We start from the raw sequence: 27,890 nt of genomic DNA, 5'->3' as shown, positions 1-27,890 counted from the left end.
TCCCAAATTGCCCAAAATTCCTCTTTTCCCCCTCATTTTTTCCCTTGTTTCCATGAATTTCCCCCGTTTATTCTCCAGTTTTTTCCCTTTTTTTTCCCCATTTTTTCCTTGTTTCCCTCCCATTTTTCTCCTTTTCCCCTAATTTTTCCCCATTTTTCCCCAAAAACTCCACACATCCACCCCAAAAATCTCTTTTATTCCAGGAATTCCCCAATTTCCTTTTCCCCCTCCATGTTTTCCTTATTTCCCCTTTTTTCCCCCCTTCATTTTTGCCCATTTTCCCCTTGTTTCCCTCTCATTTTCCCCATTTTCCCCCCAAAACTCCACTCATTCACTCCCAAAAGCTCATCTTTTACTCCCGCAATTCCCAAATTGCCCAAAATTCCTCTTTTTTCCCTCATTTTTTCCTTGTTTCCCCCTTTTTTCCCCATTTTTTCCTCTCATTTTTCCCAATTTTCCCTTCATTTTCCCCATTTTTTCCTTGCTCCTCCTCCTTTTTCCCAGTTTTTTCCCATTTTCCCCTTGTTTCCCTCTCATTCTTTCTCCTTTTTTCCCATTTTTTCCCCATTTTTCCCCAAAAACTCCACTCCTTCACTCCAAAAATCTCTTTTATTCCGCAATTCCCGAATTGCCCAAAACTGCCGTTTTTCTCCTCATTTTTCTTGGAGACGCCCACGGTCCGGCCGCGCCGCCCGGTGGTCTTGGTGTGCTGCCCGCGCACCCCGCAGCCTGGGGGGGACAGAAAAACCCAAAACCCCCGGGTTTAGCCCCAAAACCCCCGGGTTCAGCCCCAAAACCCCCGGGTTTAACCCCAAAACCCCCGGGTTTGACCCCAAAATCCCCGGGTTTAGCCCCAAAACCCCCCGGGTTCAGCCCCAAAACCCCCGGGTTTAGCCCCAAAACCCCCGGGTTCAGCCCCAAAACCCCCGGGTTTAACCCCCAAACCCCCAGGTTTGACCCCAAAATCCCCGGGTTTAGCCCCAAAACCCCTGGTTTAACCCCAAAATCCCCGGGTTTAGCCCCAAAACCCCCGGGTTTAACCCCAAAACCCTCAGGTTTAACCCCAAAACCCCCGGGTTTAGCCCCAAAACCCCGGGTTTAGCCCCAAAATCCCTGGGTTTAAACCCCAAAACCCCCGGGTTTAGCCCCAAAACCCCCGGGTTTAGCCCCAAAACCCCTGGGTTTAACCCCAAAATCCCCGGGTTTAACCCCCAAAATCCCCGGGTTTAGCCCCAAAACCCCTGGGTTTAACCCCAAAATCCCCGGGTTTAGCCCCAAAACCCCCGGGTTTAACCCCAAAATCCCCGGGTTTAGCCCAAAACCCCCGGGTTTAGCCCCAAAACCCCTGGGTTTAACCCCAAAATCCCCGGGTTTAGCCCCAAAACCCCCGGGTTTAACCCCAAAACCCTCAGGTTTAACCCCAAAACCCTCAGGTTTAGCCCCAAAACCCCCGGGTTTAGCCCCAAAACCCCCAGGTTTAGCCCCAAAATCCCCGGGTTTAGCCCCAAAATCCCCGGGTTTAGCCCCAAAACCGCAGGTTTAACCCCGAAATCCCCGGGTTTAGCCCCAAAACTGCGGGTTTAAACCCGAAATCCCCGGGTTTAGCCCCAAAACCCCCGGGTTTAGCCCCAAAACCGCAGGTTTAACCCCAAATCCCCGGGTTTAACCCCAAAATCCCCGGGTTTAACCCCAAATCCCCGGGTTTAACCCCAAATCCCCGGGTTTAGCCCCAAAACCGCGGGTTTAACCCCGAAATCCCCGGGTTTAGCCCCAAACCCCCGGGTTTAGCCCCAAAACCGCGGGTTTAGCCCCAAAACCGCGGGTTTAAACCCCGAAATCCCCAGGTTCAGCCCCCAAAGCCGCGGCGGGCGGGGGCAGTCGGGGTTGGTTTTGCCCAAAATCGCCGTTTTTACCCCCAGAAATGGCGCAGGCCGCGGTGCGCGCGGATCTTCTTGAGGCGCTCGAGGTCCTCGCGCAGCTTGTTGTCCAGCCCGTTGGCCAGGACCTGGGCAAAAAACCGGGAAATTGGGAAAAAACGGGGGAAAAACGGGGGAAATGGGGAAAATTGGGGGGGAAATAGGGAAAAATTGGGGGGAAATGGGGGAAATATGGGGGGAAAAATGATAAATATGGAGGAAAAAATGAGAAATATTGGGGGAAAAATGGCAAATATTGGGGGAAATGGGGGAAAAAAGGGAAATATTGGGAGGAAAATGGGAAATATTGGGGGAAAATGGGGAAAAATGGGGCGGAAAATGGGGAATAATGAGGGGAAAATGGGGAAATATTGGGGGGAAAATTGGGAATTTGGGGGAAAAAATGGGGAAAAATTGGGGGGATAATGGGGAAAAATGGGGAAAATTGGGAAAAAAATGGAAAATAATGGGGGGGAATTGGGGAAAAATGGGGCAAAAATGGGGAATATTGGGGGGGGAAATGGGGAATGTTGGGGAAAAAATGGGGAAAAATTGGGGGGGAAATGGGGAAAAATGAGAAATATTGGGGGACAAAATGGGAAATATTGGGGGGAAATGGGGGAATAATGGGGAAAAACGGGAAATATTGGAAAAATTGGGAAATAATGAGGGAAAAATGGGAAAAATGGGGGGAAATTGGGAAATATTGGGGGGGAATGGGGAAAAATGGGGAAAATTTGGGGAAAAATGGGGGAAATTGGGGAAAATGAGAAATATTGGGAGGAAAAACGGGGAAAAATGGGGGGATTGAGGAAAAAATGGGGGGAATGGGGAAAATTGGGGGATAATGGGAAATACTGGTGGGAATATTGGGAAAAATGGGAGAAAATGGGGGGAAATTGGGAAATATTGGGGGGAAAATGGGGGGGAAAATTGGAGGAAAAATGAGAAATATTGGGAAAAACTGGGAAATAATGGGGGAAAACTGGTAAATATTGAGGAAAATTGGGAAAAATGGGAGAAATATTGGGGGAAATTGGGGAAAAATGGGGGAAATATTGGGGGGAAAATGAGGAACAAAAAGGGAAACATTGTGGGAAAAAAGGAAAATATTGGAGGAAAATTGGGAAATAATGGAGGGAAATTGGGAAATATTGGGGGAAAAATGGGAGGAAATTGGGAAATATTGGGGGGGAATGGGGAAAAATGGGGAAAATTTGGGAAAAAATGGGGGAAATTGGGGAAAATGAGAAATATTGGGAGGAAAATGGGGAAAAATGGGGGGGATTGTAGGAAAAAACGGGGGGGAATGGGGAAAATTGGGGGGATAATGGGAAATACTGGTGGAATATTGGGAAAAATGGGAGAAAATGGGGGGAAATGGGGAAAATATGGGGAAAAATGGGGGATAATGGGAAATATTGGGGAAAATGGGAGAAAATGGGGGAAATTGGGAAATATTGGGGGGAAAAAGGGGGGGAAAAATGAGGAAAATTGGAGGAAAAATGAGCAATACTGGGAAAAAGTGGAAAATAATGGGGGGAAAATTAGGAAAAATGGGGAAAAATGCAGAAATATGGGGGAAAAATGGGAAAAAATGTGGGAAAAACGGGGAAAAAAGGAGTTGTGGGCAGCTGGGGCCACCTGTGGCAGCTGAGGGGACCCCGGGGGGGACATTTTGGGGACATTTGGGGACACACCTGGGAGTATTTGCCGTCCTTGACGTCCTTCTGCCTGTTGAGGAACCAGTCAGGGATCTTGTACTGCCGCGGGTTCTGCATGATGGTGATCACCCTCTCCACCTGGGCACGGGGACACGCCTGTCACGGCTGGCACCAAAGTGTCCCCAACCCCGAGGGGACAGGGAGCCAAAAACTGGGGGGAAAACCCCAAAAACTGCAACTGAATGGCACCAAAAATGGCTGAAATGGAACTAAAATACCTCAAAATATCCCAAAATCACCCAAAAACCAGCTAAAAATGTCCTGAAAGTGTCCCTAAACACGTCCCCAAACATGTCCCCCAACACGTCCCCAAAGTGTCCCCAACCCCACGGGGACAGGGAGCCAAAAATTGGGGGGGAAAAACCCCAAAAACTGCAACTGAACGGCACCAAAAATGGCTGAAATAGCACTAAAATACCTCAAAATATCCCAAAATCACCCAAAAACCAGCCCAAAATGTCCTAAAAGTGTCCCCCAAAGACGTCCCCAAAGCGTCCCCAACCCCACGGGGACAGGGAGCCAAAAATTGGGGGAAAAACCCCAAAAACGGCACCTGAATGGCACCAAAAATGGCTGAAATAGCAAAAATATACCTCAAAATATCCCAAAATCACCCAAAAACCAGCCCAAAACGTCCCAAAAGTGTCCCCAAACACGTCCCCAAACACGTCCCCAAAGTGTCCCCAACCCCACGGGGACAGGGAGCCAAAAATTGGGGGAAAAAACCCCCAAAACGGCATCTGAACGGCACCAAAAATGGCTGAAATAGCACTAAAATACCTCAAAATATCCCAAAATCACCCAAAAACCAGCCCAAAATGTCCTAAAAGTGTCCCCAAACACGTCCCCCAAAGTGTCCCCAACCCCAAGGGGACGGGGAGCCAAAATTGGGGGGAAAAACCCAAAAAACGGCATCTGAACGGCACCAAAAATGGCTGAAATAGCACTAAAATACCTCAAAATATCCCAAAATCACCCAAAAACCAACCAAAAATGTCGTTAAAGTGTCCCCAAACACGTCCCCAAACACGTCCCCAAAGTGTCCCCAACCCCACGGGGAGAGGGAGCCAAAAATTGGGGGGAAAAACCCCAAAAACGGCATCTGAATGGCACCAAAAATGGCTGAAATGGAACTAAAATACCTCAAAATATCCCAAAATCACCCAAAAACCAGCCAAAAATGTCCTAGAAGTGTCCCCAAACCTGCCAGGGGAATGTCCCCAAAGTGTCCCCAACCCCACGGGGACAGGGAGCCAAAAAATTGGGGGAAAAAAACCCCGAAACTGCAACTGAATGGCACCAAAAATGGCTGAAATAGCAAAAATATACCCCAAAATATCCCAAAATCACCCAAAAACCAGCCCAAAATGTCCTAAAAGTGTCCCCAAACACGTCCCCAAAGTGTCCCCAACCCCATGGGGACAGGGAGCCAAAAATTGGGGAAAACCCCAAAAACTGCAACTGAATGGCACCAAAAATGGCTGAAATAGCACTAAAATACCTCAAAATATCCCAAAATCACCCAAAAACCAGCCCAAAATGTCCTAAAAGTGTCCCCAAACACGTCCCCAAACATGTCCCCAAAGTGTCCCCAACCCCACGGGGACACGGAGCCAAAATTGGGGGGAAAAACCCCAAAAACTGCATCTGAATGGCACCAAAAATGGCTGAAATGGAACTAAAATACCTCAAAATGCCGCAAAAACCAGACAAAATATCCTAAAAAGTGTCCCTAAGGCCACCAAAAAATGTCCCCAAATGTCCCTGTCCCCCCGTGGGGACAGGGAACCAAAAATTGGGGGGAAAAACCCCAAAAACAGCATCTGAACGGCACCAAAAATGGCTGAAATGGAACTAAAATACCTCAAAATATCCCAAAATCACCCAAAAAACAGCCCAAAACATCCTAGAAGTGTCCCCAAGCCTCCCAGGGAATGTCCCCAAAGTGTCCCCAACCCCACGGGGACAGGGAGCCAAAATTGGGGGAAAAAACCCCAAAAACTGCAACTAAATGGCACCAAAAATGGCTGAAATAGCAAAAATACACCTCAAAATACCCCAAAATCACCCAAAAACCAGCCCAAAACGTCCTAAAAGTGTCCCCAAAGACGTCCCCAAAGTGTCCCCAACCCCGAGGGGACAGGGAGCCAAAAATTGGGGGGAAAACCCCAAAAACGGCAACAGAATGGCACCAAAAATGGCTGAAATGGAACTAAACTACCTCAAAATATCCCAAAATCACCCAAAAACCAACCAAAAATGTCCTAGAAGTGTCCCCAAACCTGCCAGGGAATGTCCCCAAAGTGTCCCCAACCCCACGGGGACAGGGAGCCAAAAATTGGGGGAAAAACCCCAAAAACGGCATCTGAATGGCACCAAAAATGGCTGAAATAGCACTAAAATACCTCAAAATATCCCAAAATCACCCAAAAAAAACAGCCAAAAATGTCCTAAAAGTGTCCCCAAGCCTCCCAGGGAATGTCCCCAAAGCGTCCCCAACCCCATGGGGACAGGGAGCCAAAAATTGGGGGGAAAAACTCCAAAAACGGCATCTGAATGGCACCAAAAATGGCTCAAATAGCACTAAAATACCTCAAAATATCCCAAAATCACCCAAAAACCAGCTAAAAATGTCCTAAAAGTGTCCCCAAACACGTCCCCAAACACGTCCCCAAAGTGTCCCCAACCCCACGGGGACAGGGAGCCAAAATTGGGGGAAAAAACCCCGAAAACGGCACCTGAATGGCACCAAAAATGGCTGAAACGGAACTAAACTACCTCAAAATATCCCAAAATCACCCAAAAACCAACCAAAAATGTCCTAAAAGTGTCCCCAAACCTGCCAGGGAATGTCCCCAAAGTGTCCCCAACCCCACGGGGACAGGGAGCCAAAATTGGGGGGAAAAACCCCAAAAACTGCAACTGAATGGCACCAAAAATGGCTGAAATAGCACTAAAATACCTCAAAATATCCCAAAATCACCCAAAACCCAGCCCAAAATGTCCTAAAAGTGTCCCCAAAGTGTCCCCAAAGTGTCCCCAACCCCACGGGGACAGGGAACCAAAAAGGGAACCAAAAACTGGGGGTAAAACCCTGAAAATTGCAACTAAATTGCATCAAAAATGACTGAAATAGAACTAAACCAAATCCAAAATCCCCTCAAACCCCTCCAAAACTGCCCCAAACCCCCTGGGATTGTCCCCAAAGTGTCCCCAGGATGTCCCCAGGATGTCCCCAGGGTGTCCCCAAGTGTCCCCAGGTGCCACCTCGTCCTCGGTGAGCTCCCCGGCACGTTTGGTCAGGTCGATGTCGGCCCCAAACCTCCCCAAATCCACCCCAGACCACCCCAAAACCCCTGGGATTGTCCCCAAGGTGTCCCCAAGGTATCCCCAGAATGTCCCCGAGGTGTCCCCAACGTGTCCCCAGGTGTCCCCAGGTGCCACCTCGTCCTCGGTGAGCTCCCCGGCACGTTTGGTCAGGTCGATGTCGGCCCCAAACCCGCCCAAATCCACCCCAAAATCCCTTAAAACCACCCCAAACCCCCCGGAATTATCCCCAAGGTGTCCCCAAGATGTCCCCAAGGTGTCCCCAAGATGTCCCCAAGGTGTCCCCAGGTGCCACCCCGTCCTCGGTGAGCTCCCCGGCGCGTTTGGTCAGGTCGATGTCGGCCCCAAACCCCCTGGAATTGTCCCCAAATCCACCCCAAATCCCCTGGGATTGTCCCCAACCCCCCCGGAATTGTCCCCAAGGTGTCCCCAGTGTGTCCCCAAGGTGTCCCCAGGTGCCACCTCGTCCTCGGTGAGCTCCCCAGCGCGTTTGGTCAGGTCGATGTCGGCCCCAAACCCCCCCAAATCCACCCCAAAACCCCTTAAAACCACCCCAAAACCCCTGGGATTGTCCCCAGGTGTCCCCAAGATGTCCCCAAGGTGTCCCCAAGATGTCCCCAAGGTGTCCCCAAGTGCCACCTCGTCCTCGGTGAGCTCCCTGGCACGTTTGGTCAGGTCGATGTCGGCCCCAAACCCCCTGGAATTGTCCACAAACCACCCCAAACACCCTGGGATTGTCCCCAAGGTGTCCCCAACGTGTCCCCAAGGTGTCCCCAGGTGCCACCTCGTCCTCGGTGAGCTCCCCAGCACGTTTGGTCAGGTCGATGTCGGCCCCAAACCCCCCCAAATCCACCCCAAAACCCCCTCAGACCACCCCAAAACCCCTGGGATTGTCCCCAAACCCCTGGGATTGTCCCCAAGGTGTCCCCAGGATGTCCCCAAGGTATCCCCAGGATGTCCCCAAGGTGTCCCCAAGGTGTCCCCAGGTGCCACCTCGTCCTCGGTGAGCTCCCCGGCGCGCTTGGTCAGGTCGATGTCGGCCCCAAACCCCCCCAAACCCACCCCAAAACCCCTTAAAACCACCCCAAAACCCCTGGGATTGTCCCCAGGTGTCCCCAAGATGTCCCCAGGATGTCCCCAAGGTGTCCCCAAGGTGTCCCCAAGTGCCACCTCGTCCTCGGTGAGCTCCCTGGCACGTTTGGTCAGGTCGATGTCGGCCCCAAACCCCCCCCAAATCCACCCCAAAACCCCCTCAGACCACCCCAAACACCCTGGATTTGTCCCCAGGATGTCCCCAGGATGTCCCCAAGGTGTCCCCAAGGTGTCCCCAGGTGCCACCTCGTCCTCGGTGAGCTCCCCGGCGCGCTTGGTCAGGTCGATGTCGGCCTTGCGCAGCACCACGTGCGCGTAGCGCCGCCCCACGCCCTGTGGGACAAACGGGGACAACACGGTGACAAACAGGTGACAAACAGGTGACAACAGGGTGGCAGCGGGGTGGCAGCTCCCCCAGGCCACCACGGTGTCCCCAAACCCCTCAGAGTCCCCAGCCCCCAACCACAGTGTCCCCAAGGTGCCCTTGACATCCCCAAACTCCATCAAAATGTCCCCAAAGTGTCCTTGATGTCCCCAAACCTCCTCAGTGTCCCTAAACTCCATCAAAGTGTCCCCAAAGTGTCCTTGATGTCCCCAAACCCACTCAAAGTGTCCCCAACCACCTCAGACTGTCCCCAGGTCCCCTCAGACTGTCCCCAAGGTGCTCCCAAACCACATCAAAGTGTCCCCACCCCCCTGGCAGTGTCCCTGGCAGTGTCCCCATCCCCTGGCAGTGTCCCCATCCCCTGGCAGTGTCCCTGGCAGTGTCCCCACCCCCTGGCAGTGTCCCCATCCCCTGGCAGTGTCCCTGCAGTGTCCCCATCCCCCTGGCAGTGTCCCCACCCCCTGGCAGTGTCCCTGGCAGTGTCCCCACCCCCTGGCAGTGTCCCCATCCCCTGGCAGTGTCCCCACCCCCTGGCAGTGTCCCTGCAGTGTCCCCATCCCCCTGGCAGTGTCCCCACCCCCTGGCAGTGTCCCTGCAGTGTCCCCACCCCCCTGGCAGTGTCCCCATCCCCTGGCAGTGTCCCCACCCCCCTGGCAGTGTCCCTGCAGTGTCCCCACCCCCCGGCAGTGTCCCTGCAGTGTCCCCACCCCCCCTGGCAGTGTCCCCGCAGTGTCCCCACCCCCTGGCAGTGTCCCCGCAGTGTCCCCATCCCCTGGCAGTGTCCCTGCAGTGTCCCCATCCCCTGGCAGTGTCCCCACCCCCTGGCAGTGTCCCTGGCAGTGTCCCCACCCCCTGGCAGTGTCCCCATCCCCTGGCAGTGTCCCCACCCCCTGGCAGTGTCCCTGCAGTGTCCCCATCCCCCTGGCAGTGTCCCCACCCCCTGGCAGTGTCCCTGCAGTGTCCCCACCCCCCTGGCAGTGTCCCCATCCCCTGGCAGTGTCCCCACCCCCCTGGCAGTGTCCCTGCAGTGTCCCCACCCCCCGGCAGTGTCCCTGCAGTGTCCCCACCCCCCTGGCAGTGTCCCCGCAGTGTCCCCACCCCCTGGCAGTGTCCCCGCAGTGTCCCCACCCCCTGGCAGTGTCCCCATCCCCTGGCAGTGTCCCCGCAGTGTCCCCACCCCCTGGCAGTGTCCCCACCCCCTGGCAGTGTCCCCATCCCCTGGCAGTGTCCCTGCAGTGTCCCCACCCCCCTGGCAGTGTCCCCACCCCCTGGCAGTGTCCCCGCAGTGTCCCCACCCCCTGGCAGTGTCCCCACCCCCTGGCAGTGTCCCCGCAGTGTCCCCACCCCCTGGCAGTGTCCCCACCCCCTGGCAGTGTCCCCATCCCCTGGCAGTGTCCCTGCAGTGTCCCCACCCCCCTGGCAGTGTCCCCATCCCCTGGCAGTGTCCCTGCAGTGTCCCCATCCCCTGGCAGTGTCCCCACCCCCCGGCAGTGTCCCCGCAGTGTCCCCATCCCCTGGCAGTGTCCCCGCAGTGTCCCCACCCCCTGGCAGTGTCCCTGCAGTGTCCCCATCCCCTGGCAGTGTCCCCGCAGTGTCCCCACCCCCCGGCAGTGTCCCCGCAGTGTCCCCATCCCCTGGCAGTGTCCCCATCCCCTGGCAGTGTCCCTGCAGTGTCCCCACCCCCTGGCAGTGTCCCCGCAGTGTCCCCATCCCCTGGCAGTGTCCCTGCAGTGTCCCCACCCCCTGGCAGTGTCCCCATCCCCTGGCAGTGTCCCCACAGTGTCCCCATCCCCTGGCAGTGTCCCCACCCCCTGGCAGTGTCCCTGCAGTGTCCCCATCCCCTGGCAGTGTCCCCACCCCCTGGCAGTGTCCCTGCAGTGTCCCCATCCCCTGGCAGTGTCCCCACCCCCTGGCAGTGTCCCTGCAGTGTCCCCATCCCCTGGCAGTGTCCCCACCCCCTGGCAGTGTCCCTGCAGTGTCCCCATCCCCTGGCAGTGTCCCCACCCCCCTGGCAGTGTCCCCACCCCCTGGCAGTGTCCCCGCAGTGTCCCCATCCCCTGGCAGTGTCCCCGCAGTGTCCCCATCCCCTGGCAGTGTCCCCACCCCCCTGGCAGTGTCCCCATCCCCCTGGCAGTGTCCCCGCAGTGTCCCCACCCCCTGGCAGTGTCCCCACCCCCTGGCAGTGTCCCCACCCCCCTGCAGTGTCCCCATCCCCTGGCAGTGTCCCCACCCCCCTGGCAGTGTCCCCATCCCCCTGGCAGTGTCCCCGCAGTGTCCCCACCCCCTGGCAGTGTCCCCACCCCCCTGGCAGTGTCCCCATCCCCCTGGCAGTGTCCCCGCAGTGTCCCCATCCCCCTGGCAGTGTCCCCATCCCCCTGTTGGTGTCCCCAGTGTCCCCAGCAGTGTCCCCACCATGTCCCCACCCCGCGGTGTCCCCTCAGTGTCCCCAGTGTCCCCACAGTGTCCCCAATGTCCCCAGCAGTGTCCCCACCATGTCCCCACCCCGCGGTGTCCCCTCAGTGTCCCCACAGTGTCCCCAATGTCCCCAGCAGTGTCCCCAATGTGTCCCCACAGTGTCCCCAATGTCCCCAGCAGTGTCCCCACAGTGTCCCCACAGTGTCCCCAATGTCCCCAGCAGTGTCCCCACCCCGCGGTGTCCCCAATGTCCCCAGTGTCCCCACGGTGTCACCTTGATGGCGGTGATGGCGAAGGCGATCTTGCGGCGCCCGTCGATGTTGGTGTTGAGCACCCGCAGAATGTGCTGGAACTTCTCGGGGATCACCAGGGACTGAGGGGACACAGAGGGGACATTGGGGACACTGGGGACATTGGGGACACTGAGGGGACACTGGGGACACTGAGGGGACACTGAGGGGACACTGAGGGGACACTGGGGACAGCCCGTCGATGTTGGTGTTGAGCACCCGCAGAATGTGCTGGAACTTCTCGGGGATCACCAGGGACTGAGGGGACACAGAGGGGACACTGAGGGGACAGCAGGACATTGGGGACAGTGAGGGGACACTGGGGACAGCCCGTCGATGTTGGTGTTGAGCACCCGCAGAATGTGCTGGAACTTCTCGGGGATCACCAGGGACTGAGGGGACACAGAGGGGACATTGGGGACACTGAGGGGACACTGGGGACATTGGGGACAGTGAGGGGACACTGGGGACAGCCCGTCGATGTTGGTGTTGAGCACCCGCAGAATGTGCTGGAACTTCTCAGGGATCACCAGAGACTGCAGGGACACAGAGGGGACATTGGGGACACTGAGGGGACACTGAGGGGACATTGGGGACACTGAGGGGACATTGGGGACACTGAGGGGACATTGGGGACAGCCCGTCGATGTTGGTGTTGAGCACCCGCAGAATGTGCTGGAACTTCTCGGGGATCACCAGGGACTGCGGGGACACAGAGGGGACACTGAGGGGACACTGAGGGGACACTGAGGGGACACTGCGGACACTGAGGGGACATTGGGGACACTGAGGGGACACTGGGGACACTGAGGGGACATTGGGGACACTGAGGGGACACTGCGGACACAGAGGGGACATTGGGGACACTGAGGGTACACTGGAGACAGCGAGGGGACATTGGGGACACTGAGGGGACACTGCGGACACTGAGGGGACTGCAGGACACTGGGGACATTGGGGACAGCAGGGACACTTGAGAGCTTCTCGGGGATCACCAGGGACTGAGGGGACAGAGAGGGGACAATGAGGAGACACTTGAGGGGACAGCAGGACATTGGGGACACTGCGGGGACAGCAGGGACGCTGAGGGGACACTGAGAGGACAGCAAGGACACTGGGAACTTCTCGGGGATCACCACGGACTGAGGGGACACTGAGGGGACAGCGGGGACACTGGGGACACTGGGGAATGAGGGGACACTGTGGGGACACTGGGGACACTGAGGGGACACTGAGGGGACACTGGGGACACTGGGGACACTGAGGGGACACTGGGGACACTGGGGACACTGAGGGGACAGTGAGGACACTGAGGGGACACTGGAGACAGCGAGGGGACATTGGGGACACTGAGGGGACACTGGGGACACTGAGGGGACAGCGGGGACACTGGGGACACAGGGGACATTGAGGGGACATTGGGGACACTGAGGGGACACTGGGGACAGCAGGGGCAGTGGGAACTTCTCGGGGATCACCAGGGACTGAGGGGACAGCGGGGACACTGAGGGGACAGCGGGGACACTGAGGGGACAGCGGGGACACTGAGGGGACATTGGGGGCACTGAGGGGACAGCGGGGACACTGAGGGGACAGCGGGGACACTGGGGACACTGAGGGGACATTGGGGGCACTGAGGGGACAGCGGGGACACTGGGGACACTGAGGGGACATTGGGGACAGCAGGGACACTGAGGACACAGGGGACATTGAGGGGACACTGAGGGGACATTGGGAACTTTTCAGGGACCACCAAGGACTGTGGGGACACTGGGGACACTGAGGGGACAGCGGGGACACTGAGGGGACACTGGGGACTGACAGGGGACATTGGGGACATTGGGAACTTCTCGGGGATCACCAGGGACTGCGGGGACAGAGAGGGGACACTGGGGACATCTGAGGTATTGGGGACATTTGGGGACACTGGGGACAGCGCCGGGATGGATTTTGGGGGGGTTGAGGAAAATTCCAGACGGATTTGGGGCGATTTTAGGGGGTTGGGGACACCGGGATGGGCTCGGGGACACTTTGGGGACAGTTTTAGGGGATTTGGGACAGATTTAGGGTGGCTTGTGACAATTTTGGGCGCGGGTCGGGGCGTTTTAGCGACACTTTGGGACATTTCGGGGCCGCTCCGGGCCGAGCCCGCCGTGAGGGGAGCGAAGGCCGCCATGACACCTGAGGGGGGGGGGCTCGGACATCCGCGCCCCTGCCGCCGCCATCGCCGCTCGCCGCCGCCCCCTCCCCGCCCCGCCGCCTCCCTCGGTGCCGCCGCCATCGCCCCGCGCCCTCCCCGCCGCCCGCCGCCCTCCCCGCGCGCCGATGGCGGCGGATCCCGCCGGGAGCTCACCATGGCTGCGGCTCCGCGGGGCTCTGCCGGGGGAAGAAGGAGGCGGAAGTGACGTCACGCGCCGTGCGTCGGCAAGATGGCGGCGCAGGCGGAGGTAGCGCCGGCGGCGGGAGAGGTTTGGGGGATCCCGGGGCGGTTTTGGGGTTATTTTGGGGATTTTTGGGGTTTTTTGTGGGGATCCGGGAGGGCTCTGGGATGGCGGAGGGGGCGCGGCCGTTACTGAGGCGGTTGTGCCGCAGGTGGCGGCGATGGAGGCGCCGCTGGAGGCGGAGCTGGAGGCGGAGCTGGACCTGGAGGGGGCGGAGCTGGAGGAGGTGGATGGTGAGAGGGGCGGGGCCATTAAATGGGCGGGTTAATTAACGCTTAATGAGGGGGCGGGGCCTGACAGGTGACAGGCGAGAGGGGTGGGGCCTGTAGGTAAAGTGGGCGTGGTCAAATGGCTGGGGGTTGCAAGGGGGCGTGGCTTTTACCTTATTTGTGTGAGGGCAGCCTGATGGGGGCGTGGCCATGCCCTTATATGGATGCATCTGTCACCCTGAGGGCTCATTGCCGGCAATGGAGGGGGCGTGGCCTGTGGGAGGAGGCGTGGCCTGGCCGGACTGAACCATTTGGGCGGAACTGAGGGGGGGATACTTCCCAATTCCGCCCCTTTTTTCCCATTTTTTTCCTGATTTTTCCCAATTTTTTCCATTTTTCCAATTTTTTTCCCATTTTTCCCTCAATTTTTTCCATTTTCCCCCCGTTTTTCCCAGTGCACATCCAGGAGAACCTGGAGGACGCCCTGGTGCAGGAGGCGCTGCAGACCGTGAGTGGCTCCTCCCCAAAATCACCCCAAAATCACCCAAAATGGCCCCAAAATGGCCCCAGGTGTCACCAAAGTGTCCCCAGGTGTCATAAAACGGTGCCAGATGCCACTAAAATGGCACCAGAGTGGCCTCAAATGTTTCCAGATGTCCCCAAGTGTCACTGAAATGGCCCCAAATTGTCCCAAAATGGCCCAAAAATGTCCCAAAATGTCCCCAGGTGTCCCCAAGGTGCCACCAAATGGCCCCAAAACTCCCCAAAATGGCCCCAAAACTCCCCAAAATGGCCCCAAAATGGCCCCAAATGTCACTGAAATGTCCCCAAATGTCCCCAAGTGTCCCCAAAGTGTCCCCAAAGTGTCCCCAAAGTGTCCTCAAAGTGTCCTCAAAGTGTCCCCAGGTGTCCCCAATGTCTCCAAATGCCCCAAAATGTCTCAAAACAGCCCCAAAACTCCCCAAAATGGCCCCAAAACTCCCCAAATGTCACTGAAATGTCCCCAAATGTCCCCAAATGTCCCCCAAGTGTCCCCAAGTGTCCCCAAGTGTCCCCAAAGTGTCTCCAAAATGTCCCCAAGTGTCCCAATAGTGTCCCAAAGTGTCCCCAAGTGTTCCAAGTGTCCCCAAATGTCCCCAAGGTGCCCCTAAATGTCCCAAAACAGCCCCAAAACTCCCCAAAATGGTCCCAAAATGGCCCCAAATGTCACTGAAATGTCCCCAAATTTTCCCAAAGTGTCCCCAAATGTCCCCAATGTCCCCAAGTGTCCCCAAAACTCCCCAAAATGTCCCAAAACAGCCCCAAAACTCCCCAAAATGGCCCCAAAATGGCCCCAAATGTCACTGAAATGTCCCCAAATTTTCCCAAAATGTCCCCAAAATGTCCCTAAATGTCCCCAAGTGTCCCCAAGGTGCCCCAAAATGTCCCAAAACAGCCCCAAAACTCCCCAAATGGCCCCAAATGTCACTGAAATGTCACCAAATTTTCCCAAAATGTCCCCAAAATGTCCCCAAAGTGTCTCCAAGTGTCCCCAAAGTGTCCCCAAGGTGCCCCAAAATGTCCCAAAACAGCCCCAAAACTCCCCAAATGGCCCCAAATGTCACTGAAATGTCACCAAATTTTCCCAAAGTGTCCCCAAATGTCCCTAAAGAGTCCCCAGGTGTCCCCAAACTGTCCCAAAACTCCCCAAAATGACCCCAAATGTCACTGAAATGTCCCCAAAGTGCCCCCAAGTGTCCCAATAGTGTCCCGAAGTGTCCCCAAGTGTTCCAAGTGTCCCCAAAGTGTCCCCAAGGTGCCCCTAAATGTCCCAAAACAGCCCCAAAACTCCCCAAAATTGCCCCAAAATGTCCCCAAATGTCACAGAAATGTCCCCAAATTTTCCCAAAATGTCCCCAAATGTCCCCAAATGTCCCCAAAGTGTCCCCAATGTCCCCAAGGTGTCCCAAAACAACCCCCAAATGGCCCCAAAACCCCCCAAAATGGCCCCAAAATGACCCCAAATGTCACTGAAATGTCCCCAAGTGTCCCCAAAGTGTCCCCAGTGTCCCCAATGTCCCCAAGGTGTCCCAAAATGTCCCAAAACAGCCCCAAAACTCCCCCAAATGGCCCCAAAACTCCCCAAAATGGCCCCAAAATTGCCCCCAAATGGCCCCAAAAGTCACTAAAATGTCACCAAATTGTCCCCAAGTGTCCCCAAAGTGTCCCCAAGTGTCCCCAAAGTGTCCCCAAGTGTCCCCAAGTGTCCCCAATGTCCCCAAGGTGCCCCAAAATGTCTCAAAACAGCCCCAAAACTCCCCAAAGTTGCCCCAAAATGGCCCCAAATGTCACTGAAATGTCCCCAAAGTGTCCCCAAGTGTCTCCAAAGTGTCCCAAAACTCCCCAAAATGTCCCAAAACTCCCCCAAATGGCCCCAAAACTCCCCAAAATGGCCCCAAATGTCACTGAAATGTCCCCAGATTTTCCCGAAATGTCCCCAAGATGTCCCCAAGTGTCCCCATGGTGCCCCAAAATGTCCCAAAACAGCCCCAAAACTCCCCAAAATGGCCCCAAAACTCCCCAAATGTCACTGAAATGTCCCCAAATTTTCCCAAAATGTCCCCAAAGTGTCCCCAATGTCCCCAAGTGTCCCCATGGTGCCCCAAAATGTCCCAAAACAGCCCCAAAACTCCCCAAAATGGCCCCAAAACTCCCCAAATGTCACTGAAATGTCCCCAAATTTTCCCAAAATGTCCCCAAAATGTCCCCAAAGTGTCTCCAAGTGTCCCCAAAGTGTCCCCAAGGTGCCCCAAAATGTCCCAAAACAGCCCCAAAACTCCCCAAATGGCCCCAAATGTCACTGAAATGTCACCAAATTTTCCCAAAGTGTCCCCAAATGTCCCTAAAGTGTCCCCAGGTGTCCCCAAACTGTCCCAAAACTCCCCAAAATGACCCCAAATGTCACTGAAATGTCCCCAAAGTGCCCCCAAGTGTCCCAAAAGTGTCCCAAAGTGTCCCCAAGTGTTCCAAGTGTCCCCAAAGTGTCCCCAAGGTGCCCCTAAATGTCCCAAAACAGCCCCAAAACTCCCCAAAATTGCCCCAAAATGGCCCCAAATGTCACAGAAATGTCCCCAAATTTTCCCAAAATGTCCCCAAATGTCCCCAAATGTCCCCAAAGTGTCCCCAATGTCCCCAAGGTGTCCCAAAACAACCCCCAAATGGCCCCAAAACCCCCCAAAATGGCCCCAAAATGACCCCAAATGTCACTGAAATGTCCCCAAATTTTCCCCAAATGTCCCCAAGTGTCCCCAGGTGTCCCCAAAATGTCCCAAAACAGCCCCAAAACTCCCCAAAATGGCCCCAAAACTCCCCAAATGTCACTGAAATGTCCCCAAATGTCCCCAAAGTGTCCCCAAAATGTCCCCAAATGTCCCCAAATGTCCCCAAGGTGCCCCTAAATGTCCCAAAACAGCCCCAAAAGTCCCCCAAATGGCCCCAAAATGGCCCCAAATGTCACTGAAATGTCCCCAAATTTTCCCAAAATGTCCCCAAAATGTCCCCAAAGTGTCTCCAAGTGTCCCCAAGTGTCCCCAAATGTCCCCAAAGTGTCCCCAAGTGCCCCCAAGTGTCCCCAGGTGTCCCAAAGTGTCCCCAAAGTGTTCCAAGTGTCCCCAAGGTGCCCCAAAATGTCCCAAAACAGCCCCAAAACTCCCCAAAATGGCCCCAAAACTCCCCAAATGTCACTGAAATGTCCCCAAATTTTCCCAAAATGTCCCCAAAATGTCCCCAAAGTGTCTCCAAGTGTCCCCAAAGTGTCCCCAAGGTGCCCCAAAATGTCCCAAAACAGCCCCAAAACTCCCCAAATGGCCCCAAATGTCACTGAAATGTCACCAAATTTTCCCAAAGTGTCCCCAAATGTCCCTAAAGTGTCCCCAGGTGTCCCCAAACTGTCCCAAAACTCCCCAAAATGACCCCAAATGTCACTGAAATGTCCCCAAAGTGCCCCCAAGTGTCCCAAAAGTGTCCCAAAGTGTCCCCAAGTGTTCCAAGTGTCCCCAAAGTGTCCCCAAGGTGCCCCTAAATGTCCCAAAACAGCCCCAAAACTCCCCAAAATTGCCCCAAAATGTCCCCAAATGTCACAGAAATGTCCCCAAATTTTCCCAAAATGTCCCCAAATGTCCCCAAATGTCCCCAAAGTGTCCCCAATGTCCCCAAGGTGTCCCAAAACAACCCCCAAATGGCCCCAAAACCCCCCAAAATGGCCCCAAAATGACCCCAAATGTCACTGAAATGTCCCCAAGTGTCCCCAAAGTGTCCCCAGTGTCCCCAATGTCCCCAAGGTGTCCCAAAATGTCCCAAAACAGCCCCAAAACTCCCCCAAATGGCCCCAAAACTCCCCAAAATGGCCCCAAATGTCACTGAAATGGCCCCAAAGTGTCCCCAAGTGTCTCCAAAGTGTCCCAAAACTCCCCAAAATGTCCCAAAACTCCCCCAAATGGCCCCAAAACTCCCCAAAATGGCCCCAAATGTCACTGAAATGTCCCCAGATTTTCCCGAAATGTCCCCAAGATGTCCCCAAGTGTCCCCATGGTGCCCCAAAATGTCCCAAAACAGCCCCAAAACTCCCCAAAATGGCCCCAAAACTCCCCAAATGTCACTGAAATGTCCCCAAATTTTCCCAAAATGTCCCCAAAATGTCCCCAAAGTGTCTCCAAGTGTCCCCAAAGTGTCCCCAAGGTGCCCCAAAATGTCCCAAAACAGCCCCAAAACTCCCCAAATGGCCCCAAATGTCACTGAAATGTCACCAAATTTTCCCAAAGTGTCCCCAAATGTCCCTAAAGTGTCCCCAGGTGTCCCCAAACTGTCCCAAAACTCCCCAAAATGACCCCAAATGTCACTGAAATGTCCCCAAAGTGCCCCCAAGTGTCCCAAAAGTGTCCCAAAGTGTCCCCAAGTGTTCCAAGTGTCCCCAAAGTGTCCCCAAGGTGCCCCTAAATGTCCCAAAACAGCCCCAAAACTCCCCAAAACTCCCCAAAATGGCCCCAAATGTCACTGAAATGTCCCCAAAGTGCCCCCAAGTGTCCCAATAGTGTCCCAAAGTGTCCCCAAGTGTTCCAAGTGTCCCCAAAGTGTCCCCAAGGTGCCCCAAAATGTCCCAAAACAGCCCCAAAACTCCCCAAAATGTCCCCAAAATGGCCCCAAATGTCACTGAAATGTCCCCAAATTTTCCCAAAATGTCCCCAAATGTCCCCAAATGTCCCCAAAGTGTCCCCAATGTCCCCAAGGTGTCCCAAAACAACCCCCAAATGGCCCCAAAACCCCCCAAAATGGCCCCAAAATGACCCCAAATGTCACTGAAATGTCCCCAAATTTTCCCCAAATGTCCCCAAGTGTCCCCAATGTCCCCAAAATGTCCCAAAACAGCCCCAAAACTCCCCAAAATGGCCCCAAAACTCCCCAAATATCACTGAAATGTCCCCAAATGTCCCCAAAATGTCCCCAAAGTGTCCCCAAAATGTCCCCAAATGTCCCCAAATGTCCCCAAGGTGCCCCTAAATGTCCCAAAACAGCCCCAAAACTCCCCCAAATGGCCCCAAAATGGCCCCAAATGTCACTGAAATGTCCCCAAATTTTCCCAAAATGTCCCCAAAATGTCCCCAAAGTGTCCCCAAGTGTCCCCAAATGTCCCCAAAGTGTCCCCAAGGTGCCCCAAAATGTCCCAAAACAGCCCCAAAACTCCCCAAAACTCCCCAAAATGGCCCCAAATGTCACTGAAATGTCCCCAAATTTTCCCAAAATGTCCCCAAATGTCCCCAAAATGTCCCCAAAGTGTCCCCAAGGTGCCCCAAAATGTCCCAAAACAGCCCCAAAACTCCCCAAAATGGCCCCAAAACTCCCCAAATGTCACTGAAATGTCCCCAAATTTTCCCAAAATGTCCCCAAATTTTCCCAAAATGTCCCCAAATTTTCCCAAATGTCCCCAAGGTGCCCCTAAATGTCCCAAAACAGCCCCAAAACTCCCCCAAATGGCCCCAAAATGGCCCCAAATGTCACTGAAATGTCCCCAAATTTTCCCAAAATGTCCCCAAAATGTCCCCAAAGTGTCTCCAAGTGTCCCCAAATGTCCCCAAAGTGTCCCCAAAGTGTCCCCAAGGTGCCCCAAAATGTCCCAAAACAGCCCCAAAACTCCCCAAAATGGCCCCAAAACTCCCCAAATGTCACTGAAATGTCCCCAAATTTTCCCAAAATGTCCCCAAATTTTCCCAAAATGTCCCCAAATGTCCCCAAATGTCCCCAAGGTGCCCCTAAATGTCCCAAAACAGCCCCAAAACTCCCCCAAATGGCCCCAAAATGGCCCCAAATGTCACTGAAATGTCCCCAAATTTTCCCAAAATGTCCCCAAAGTGTCCCCAAGTGTCCCCAAATGTCCCCAAAGTGTCCCCAAAGTGTCCCCAAGGTGCCCCAAAATGTCCCAAAACAGCCCCAAAACTCCCCAAAATGGCCCCAAAACTCCCCAAATGTCACTGAAATGTCCCCAAATTTTCCCAAAATGTCCCCAAATGTCCCCAAATGTCCCCAAAGTGTCCCCAAGGTGCCCCAAAATGTCCCAAAACAGCCCCAAAACTCCCCAAAACTCCCCAAAATGGCCCCAAATGTCACTGAAATGTCCCCAAATTTTCCCAAAATGTCCCCAAATGTCCCCAAAATGTCCCCAAATGTCCCCAAGGTGCCCCAAAATGTCCCAAAACAGCCCCAAAACTCCCCAAAATGGCCCCAAAACTCCCCAAATGTCACTGAAATGTCCCCAAATTTTCCCAAAATGTCCCCAAATTTTCCCAAAATGTCCCCAAATGTCCCCAAATGTCCCCGTTGCCGTTGCAGGGCGTGGACCTGCGGCTGTACTCGCGCCAGGTGGAGCTGGAGCTGCAGGAGGTGGAGAGGGCCTCCATCCAGGACTGTATCCAACCTGTCCCCAGGGGTCCCCAAACTGTCCCCAAACTGTCCCCAAGGGTCCCCAGGGTGTCCCCGGGGGGGAATCCCCAAAAATCCCAAAATTTGGCACAGAAATCCCCAAATTTGGCACCCAAAATCCTCAAATTAGGCATCAAAATCACAAAATTTGGCACCAAATTCTCTGCAGTTGTCCTCAAAACCCCCAAAATGTCCCCCAAAAAGTGTCCCTGAGTGTCCCCAAGGTGTCCCCAGCTGCCTCCAGGGTGTCCCCAAGGGTGAAATTCCCGAAATTCCCAAAATTTGGCACCAAAATCCCCAAATTAGGCATCAAAATTGCAAAATTTGGCCCCAAATTCTCTGCAATTGTTCTCAAAGCCCCAAAAATGTCCCCAAAAAGTGTCCCCAAGGGTCCCCAAGGTGTCCCCAAACTGTCGCCAGGTGTCCCCAAGGTGTCCCCAAGGGTGAAATCCCCAAAATTCCCCAAATTTGGCACAAAAATCCCAAAATTTGGCACCAAATGCTCTGCAATTGTCCTCAAAGTGTCCCCAAAACCCCAAAAATGTCCCCAAAACACTTCCCAAACTGTCCCCAAGTGTCCCCAAAAACGTCCCCAAGGGTGAAATCCCAGAAAATCCCAAAATTTGGCACCAAAATCCCAAAATTTGGCACCAAAGTTGCAAAATTTGGCATCAAAATCTCAAAATTTGGCAGCAATATCTCTGCAATCGTCCCCAAAACTCCCAAAAATGTCCCCAAAAAACGTCCCCAAGGGTCACCAGGGTGTCACCGAGTGTCCCCAGGGTGTCCCTGAGGGGGAGATCCCCAAAATTCCCAAAATTTGGCACCAAAATGGCAAAATTTGGCACCAATTTCTGTTTAATTGTCCTCAAAGTATCTGCAAATCCCCAGAAATGTCCCCAAAAATGCCCCCAAAACCCAAAAAAACTTCCCAAACTGTCCCCAAGTGTCCCCAAGGTGTCCCCAAGGGTGAAATCCCCAAAATTCCCAAAATTTGGCACCAAAACCCCCAAATTTGGCATCAAAACCCCCAAATGAGGCATCAAAATTGCAAAATTTGGCCCCAAATTCTCTGCAAGTGTCCCCAAAACCCCAAAAATGTCCCCAAAAAGTGTCCCCAAGGTGTCCCCAAGTGTCCCCAAGGTGTCCCCAAGAGTGAAATCTCCAAAATTCCCAAAATTTGCCGCCAAAGTCTCAAAATTTGGCGCCAAATTCTCTGCAATTGTCCCTAAAGTGTCCCCAAACCCCCAAAAATGTCCCCAAACTGTCCCCAAGTGTCCCCAAAGTGTCCCTGATTGTCCCCAAGGTGTCTCCAAGGCGTCCCCTAGTGTCCTCAAGGTGTCCCCAAAGTGTCCCCAGATCCCCCAAAAATGTCCCCAGATGTCCCCAAGGTGTCCCCAAGGTGTCCCTGAGGGTGAAATCCCTAAAAATCCCAAAATTTGACACCAAAATCCCAAAATTTAGCAGGAAAAATTGCAAAATTTGGCACCAAATTCTCTACAAGTGTCCCAAAAACGTCCCCAAAAAGTGTCCCCAAAAAGTGTCCCCAAGTGTCCCCAAGGGTGAAATCCCTGAAAATCCCAAAATTTGGCACCAAAATCGCAAAATTTGGCGCCAAATTCTCTGCATTTGTCCCTAAAGTGTCCCCAAACCCCCAAGAATGTCCCCAAAAATGTCCCCAAACTGTCCCCAAGTGTCCCCAAAGTATCCCCAAGGTGTCCCCAGGTGTCCCCAAGGTGTCCCCAAGGTGTCCCAGTGTCCCCAAAATGTCCCCAGCCCCCAAAAATCCCTCAGAAATGGCCCCAAATCCCCAAAAAAACTTTACCCAAACTGTCCCCAAATCCCCAGAAATGTCCCCAAAGTGTCCCCAAGGTGTCCCCAAGGTGTCCCCGTGGTGTCCCCAAGGTGTCCCCAAGGTGTCCCCAAGGTGTCCCCAGTGTCCCTTGACCCCGCAGACATCCGGGAGAGCGAGAACATCGCCGAGCTGCACAACCAGATCAGCGCCTGCGACGCCATCCTCGAGGTGAGTGTGCTCCCAGTGTCCCCAAAGTGTCCCCAAGTGTCCCCAAGTGACACCAAAGTGTCCCCAGGTGCCACCAGGTGTCCCCAAAGTGTCCCCAAGTGTCCCCAAGTGACACCAAAGTGTCCCCAGGTGCTACCAGGTGTCCCCAAAGTGTCCCCAAGTGGCACAAAAATGGTCCAAAATGGCCCAAAAAGGCACCAAATGTCACTAAAATGGCCCCAAAATGGTCTCAAAATGGCACCAGGTGTGCCCAAGGTGTCCCCAGGTGCCAGCAGGTGTCACCAGGTGTCCCCAAAGTGTCCCCAAGTGGCACAAAAATGGCCCCAAAATGGCCCCAAATGGTCCCAAAATGGCACCAGAGTGGCCTCAAGTGTCCCCAAAGTGTCCCCAGGTGTCCCCAAAGTGTCCCCAGGTGTCCCCAAAGTGGCACCAAGTGGCACAAAAATGGCCCAAAATGGCCCAAAAAGGCACCAAATGTCACTGAAATGGTCCCAAATGGTTCCAAAATGGCACCAGGTGTCCCCAAAGTGTCCCCAGCTGTCCCCAGCTGTCCCCAGGTGTCCCCAAAGTGGCTCCAGGTGGCACCAAATGGCCCCAAAAGGGCCCCAAAAGGCACCAAATGTCACTAAAATGGCCCCAAATGGTCCCAAAATGGCACCAGAGTGGCCTCAAGTGCCACCGGGTGTCCCCAAAGTGTCCCCAAGTGCCACCAGGTGTCCCCAAAGTGTCCCCAAAGTGTCCCCAAGTGGCACAAAAATGGCCCAAAATGGCCCAAAAAGGCACCAAATGTCACCAAAATGGCCCCAAAATGGTCTCAAAATGGCACCAGGTGTGCCCAAGGTGTCCCCAGGTGTCCCCAGGTGACCCCAGGTGTCCCCAAAGTGTCCCCAGGTGCCACCAAAGTGTCCCCAGGTGTCCCCAAAGTGTCCCCAAGTGCCACCAGGTGTCACCAAAGTGGCTCCAGGTGGCCCAAAATGGCCCCAAAAGGCAGCAAATGTCACCAAAATGGCCCCAAAATGGCACCAGAGTGGCCTCAAGTGTCACCAGGTGTCCCCCAAGTGCCACCAAGTGTCCCCAAAGTGTCCCCAAAGTATCACCAAGTGTCACCAGGTGTCCCCAAAGTGGCTCCAGGTGGCACCAAATGGCTCCAAAAGGGCCCCAAAAGGCACCAAATGTCACTAAAATGGCCCCAGATGGCCCCAAAATGGCACCAGGTGTCCCCAAAGTGTCCCCAGGTGTCCCCAAAGTGTCACCAAGTGCCACCAGGTGTCACCAAAGTGGCTCCAGGTGGCCCAAAAGGCACCAAATGTCACAAAATGGTCCCAAAATGGCACCAAAGTGTCCCCAAAGTGTCCCCAAGTGGCACAAAAATGGCCCCAAATGGTCCCAAAATGGCACCAGAGTGGTCTCAAGTGTCCCCAGGTGTCCCCAAGTGCCACCAGGTGTCCCCAAAGTGTCCCCAAGTGTCCCCAGGTGTCCCCAAGTGTACCCAGGTGTCCCCAAAGTGTCCCCAAGTGGCACAAAAATGGTCCAAAATGGCCCCCAAAGGCACCAAATTGTCACTAAAATGGCCCCAAATGGTCCCAAAATGGCACCAGAGTGGCTTCAAGTGCCACCGGGTGTCCCCAAAGTGTCCCCAGGTGCCACCAAGTGCCACCAGGTGTCCCCAAGGTGTCCCCAAGTGTCCCCAAAGTGTCACCAGGTGCCACCAGGAGGCACCAAAGTGTCCCCAAGTGGCTCCAGGTGGCACCAAGTGGCACCAAAATGGTCCAAAATGGCCCCAAATGGCCCCAAAATGGCACCAGAGTGGCCTCAAGTGTCCCCAAGTGCCACCAGGTGTCCCCAAAGTGTCCCCAAGTGACACCAGGTGTCCCCAAAGTGGCTCCAGGTGGCACCAAATGGCTCCAAAAGGGCCCCAAAAGGCACCAAATGTCACTAAAATGGCCCCAGACGGCCCCAAAATGGCACCAGAGTGGCTTCAAGTGCCACCGGGTGTCCCCAAGGTGTCCCCAAGTGCCACCAGGTGTCACCAAAGTGGCTCCAGGTGGCCCAAAAGGCACCAAATGTCACAAAATGGTCCCAAAATGGCACCAAAGTGTCCCCAAAGTGTCCCCAAGTGGCACAAAAATGGCCCCAAATGGTCCCAAAATGGCACCAGAGTGGTCTCAAGTGTCCCCAGGTGTCCCCAAGTGCCACCAGGTGTCCCCAAAGTGTCCCCAAAGTGTCCCCAAAGTGTCCCCAAGTGTCCCCAGGTGTCCCCAAGTGTCCCCAAAGTGTCCCCAAGTGGCACAAAAATGGCCCAAAATGGCCCAAAAAGGTACCAAATGTCACTAAAATGGCCCCAAATGGTCCCAAAATGGCACCAGAGTGGCCTCAAGTGCCACCAGGTGTCCCCAAAGTGTCCCCAGGTGTCCCCAAGTGTCCCCAGGTGCCACCAAAGTGTCCCCAGGTGTCCCCAAAGTGTCCCCAAGTGCCACCAGGTGTCACCAAAGTGGCTCCAGGTGGCCCAAAATGGCCCCAAAAGGCAGCAAATGTCACCAAAATGGCCCCAAAATGGCACCAGAGTGGTCTCAAGTGTCCCCAGGTGTCCCCAAGTGCCACCAGGTGTCCCCAAAGTGTCCCCAAGTATCCCCAGGTGTCCCCAAAGTGTCCCCAAGTGGCACAAAAATGGCCCCAAAATGGCCCAAAAAGGCACCAAATGTCACTAAAATGGTCCCAAATGGTCCCAAAATGGCACCAGGTGTCCCCAAGGTGTCCCCAAGTGTCCCCAAAGTGTCACCAGGTGCCACCAGGAGGCACCAAAGTGTCCCCAAGTGGCTCCAGGTGGCACCAAGTGGCACCAAAATGGTCCAAAATGGCCCCAAATGGCCCCAAAATGGCACCAGAGTGGCCTCAAGTGTCCCCAAGTGCCACCAGGTGTCCCCAAAGTGTCCCCAAGTGACACCAGGTGTCCCCAAAGTGTCCCCAAGTGACACCAGGTGTCCCCAAAGTGGCACCAAGTGGCACCAAATGGCCCCAAAATGGCCCAAAAAGGCACCAAATGTCACTAAAATGGCCCCAAATGGCCCCAAAATGGCACCAGGTGTGCCCAGAGTGTCCCCAGGTGTCCCCAAAGTGTCCCCAAAGTGTCCCCAGGTGTCCCCAAAGTGTCCCCAAAGTGTCCCAGATGTCCCCAAACCCCCAAAAAAGCCACAACATCCCCAAAAAATGCTAAAAAATCCCCAAAAACTGCTAAAAAATCCCCTAAACCCCCCCCTAAAAAAGCCCTAAAACCCCGGGATAAAAACCCCAAGTGTCCCTAAATGTCCCCAAAGTGTCCCCAAGTGTCCCAGATGTCCCCAAACAAGCCACAACACCCGGAAAAATGCTAAAAAAATCCCCCAAATATTCTAAAAAATCCCCTAAAATGCCCTAAAATGGCCAAAAAAAGCCCAAAAAATCCAGGAAAAAACCCCAAAATGTCCCCAGATTGTCCCCAAAATGTCACCAATTGTCCCCAAAGTGTCCCCAAGTGTCCCAGATGTCCCCAAACCCCCAAAAAAGCCACAACACCCAAAAGAAAAGCTAAAAAATCCCCTAAAAATGCCGAAAAATTGCCAAAAATTGCCCTAAAATCGCCAAAAAAAGCCCTAAAACCCCGGGAAAAAAACCCCAAATTGTCCCCAAATGTCCCCAAATTGTCCCCAAATGTCCCCAAAGTCCCCATACACTCAGGAAGCCCCCCAAAAAAGCCACAAAAATCCCCAAAAAATGCCGTAAAATTGCCAAAAATTGCCCTAAAATCACCAAAAAAGCCCTAAAACCCCGGGATAAAAACCCCAAATTGTCCCCAAATGTCCCCAAATTGTCCCCAAATGTCCCCAAAGTCCCCATACACTCAGGAAGCCCCCCAAAAAAGCCACAAAAATCCCCAAAAATGCTAAAAAATCCCCTAAAAATGCCGTAAAATTGCCAAAAATTGCCCTAAAATCGCCAAAAAAAGCCCTAAAACCCCGGGAAAAAAACCCCAAATTGTCCCCAAATGTCCCCAAATTGTCCCCAAATGTCCCCAAAGTCCCCATACACTCAGGAAGCCCCAAAAAAAGCCACAAAAATCCCCAAAAATGCTAAAAAATCCCCTAAAAATGCCGAAAAATTGCCAAAAATTGCCCTAAAATCGCCAAAAAAAGCCCTAAAACCCCGGGATAAAAACCCCAAATTGTCCCCAAATGTCCCCAAATTGTCCCCAAATGTCCCCAAAGTCCCCATACACTCAGGAAGCCCCAAAAAAAGCCACAAAAATCCCCAAAAATGCTAAAAAATCCCCTAAAAATGCCGAAAAATTGCCAAAAATTGCCCTAAAATCGCCAAAAAAAGCCCTAAAACCCCGGGATAAAAACCCCAAATTGTCCCCAAATTGTCCCTAAATGTCCCCCAAATTGTCCCCAGCGCATGGAGGAGATGCTGGGCTCGTTCCAGAGCTCGCTGAGCTGAGAGATCCCAGCCCCAAAATGTCCCAAAATGTCTCTAAACTGCCCCAAAATGTCCCAAAATGTCCCCAAGTGTCCCTAAATGTCCCAAAAATGGCCCCAAAATGTCCCCAAATGTCCCTAAATGTCCCCAAGTGTCCCAAAAGTGTCCCCAAGTGTCCCAGATGTCCCCAAACCCACCTCGAATCCCCCAAAAATGCACAAAAATCCCATAAAAACGCCCTAAAATGGCCAAAAAAAAGCCCTAAAATCACCAAAAAAAGCCCAAAAAACCCGGGGAAAAAACCCCAAATTGTCCCCAAAGTGTCCCCAAGTGTCCCAGATGTCCCCAAACCCCCAAAAAAGCCACAACACCCCAAAGAAAAGCTAAAAAATCCCCTAAAAATGCCGTAAAATTGCCAAAAATTGCCCTAAAATCGCCAAAAAAAGCCCTAAAACCCTGGGGAAAAAAACCCCAAATTGTCCCCAAATGTCCCCAAATTGTCCCCAAATGTCCCCAAAGTCCCCATACACTCAGGTAGCCCCCCAAAAAAGCCACAAAAATCCCAAAAATGCTAAAAAATCCCCTAAAAATGCCGTAAAATTGCCAAAAATTGCCCTAAAATCACCAAAAAAAGCCCTAAAACCCCGGGAAAAAAAACAGATTGT

At 54.0% G+C, this 27,890-nt stretch overlaps 2 protein-coding genes across 2 annotated transcripts in view; one reads left to right on the top strand and one right to left on the bottom strand.

The window, feature by feature from the left end:
• Nucleotides 1-382: 382 nt before the first annotated feature.
• RPS18 (ribosomal protein S18) lies at nt 383-13,688 on the bottom strand. The gene is given in 6 exon segments (XM_064406365.1): nt 383-723; nt 1,909-2,005; nt 3,617-3,718; nt 8,306-8,392; nt 11,134-11,232; nt 13,503-13,688. Coding segments are annotated over 6 exon segments (714 nt in total). The 5' UTR covers nt 13,506-13,688; the 3' UTR covers nt 383-397.
• Nucleotides 13,547-27,890, top strand: part of VPS52 (VPS52 subunit of GARP complex) — a gene marked incomplete at its 3' end in the record, with an annotated part of 27,352 nt that continues 13,008 nt past the window's right edge. Inside the window, exons 1-5 of the mRNA XM_064406366.1 lie at nt 13,547-13,596; nt 13,742-13,823; nt 14,255-14,307; nt 20,661-20,736; nt 22,706-22,773. Of these exons, the coding sequence (XP_064262436.1) occupies nt 13,579-13,596; nt 13,742-13,823; nt 14,255-14,307; nt 20,661-20,736; nt 22,706-22,773 (297 nt within the window). The remainder of the gene's footprint in view (nt 13,597-13,741; nt 13,824-14,254; nt 14,308-20,660; nt 20,737-22,705; nt 22,774-27,890) is intronic.

The sequence above is a fragment of the Passer domesticus genome, unplaced genomic scaffold (genome assembly GCF_036417665.1).
Source record: "Passer domesticus isolate bPasDom1 unplaced genomic scaffold, bPasDom1.hap1 HAP1_SCAFFOLD_216, whole genome shotgun sequence".
NCBI classification, from domain to species: Eukaryota; Metazoa; Chordata; class Aves; order Passeriformes; family Passeridae; genus Passer; species Passer domesticus.
This window is presented reverse-complemented; position numbering and strand designations above follow the sequence as displayed.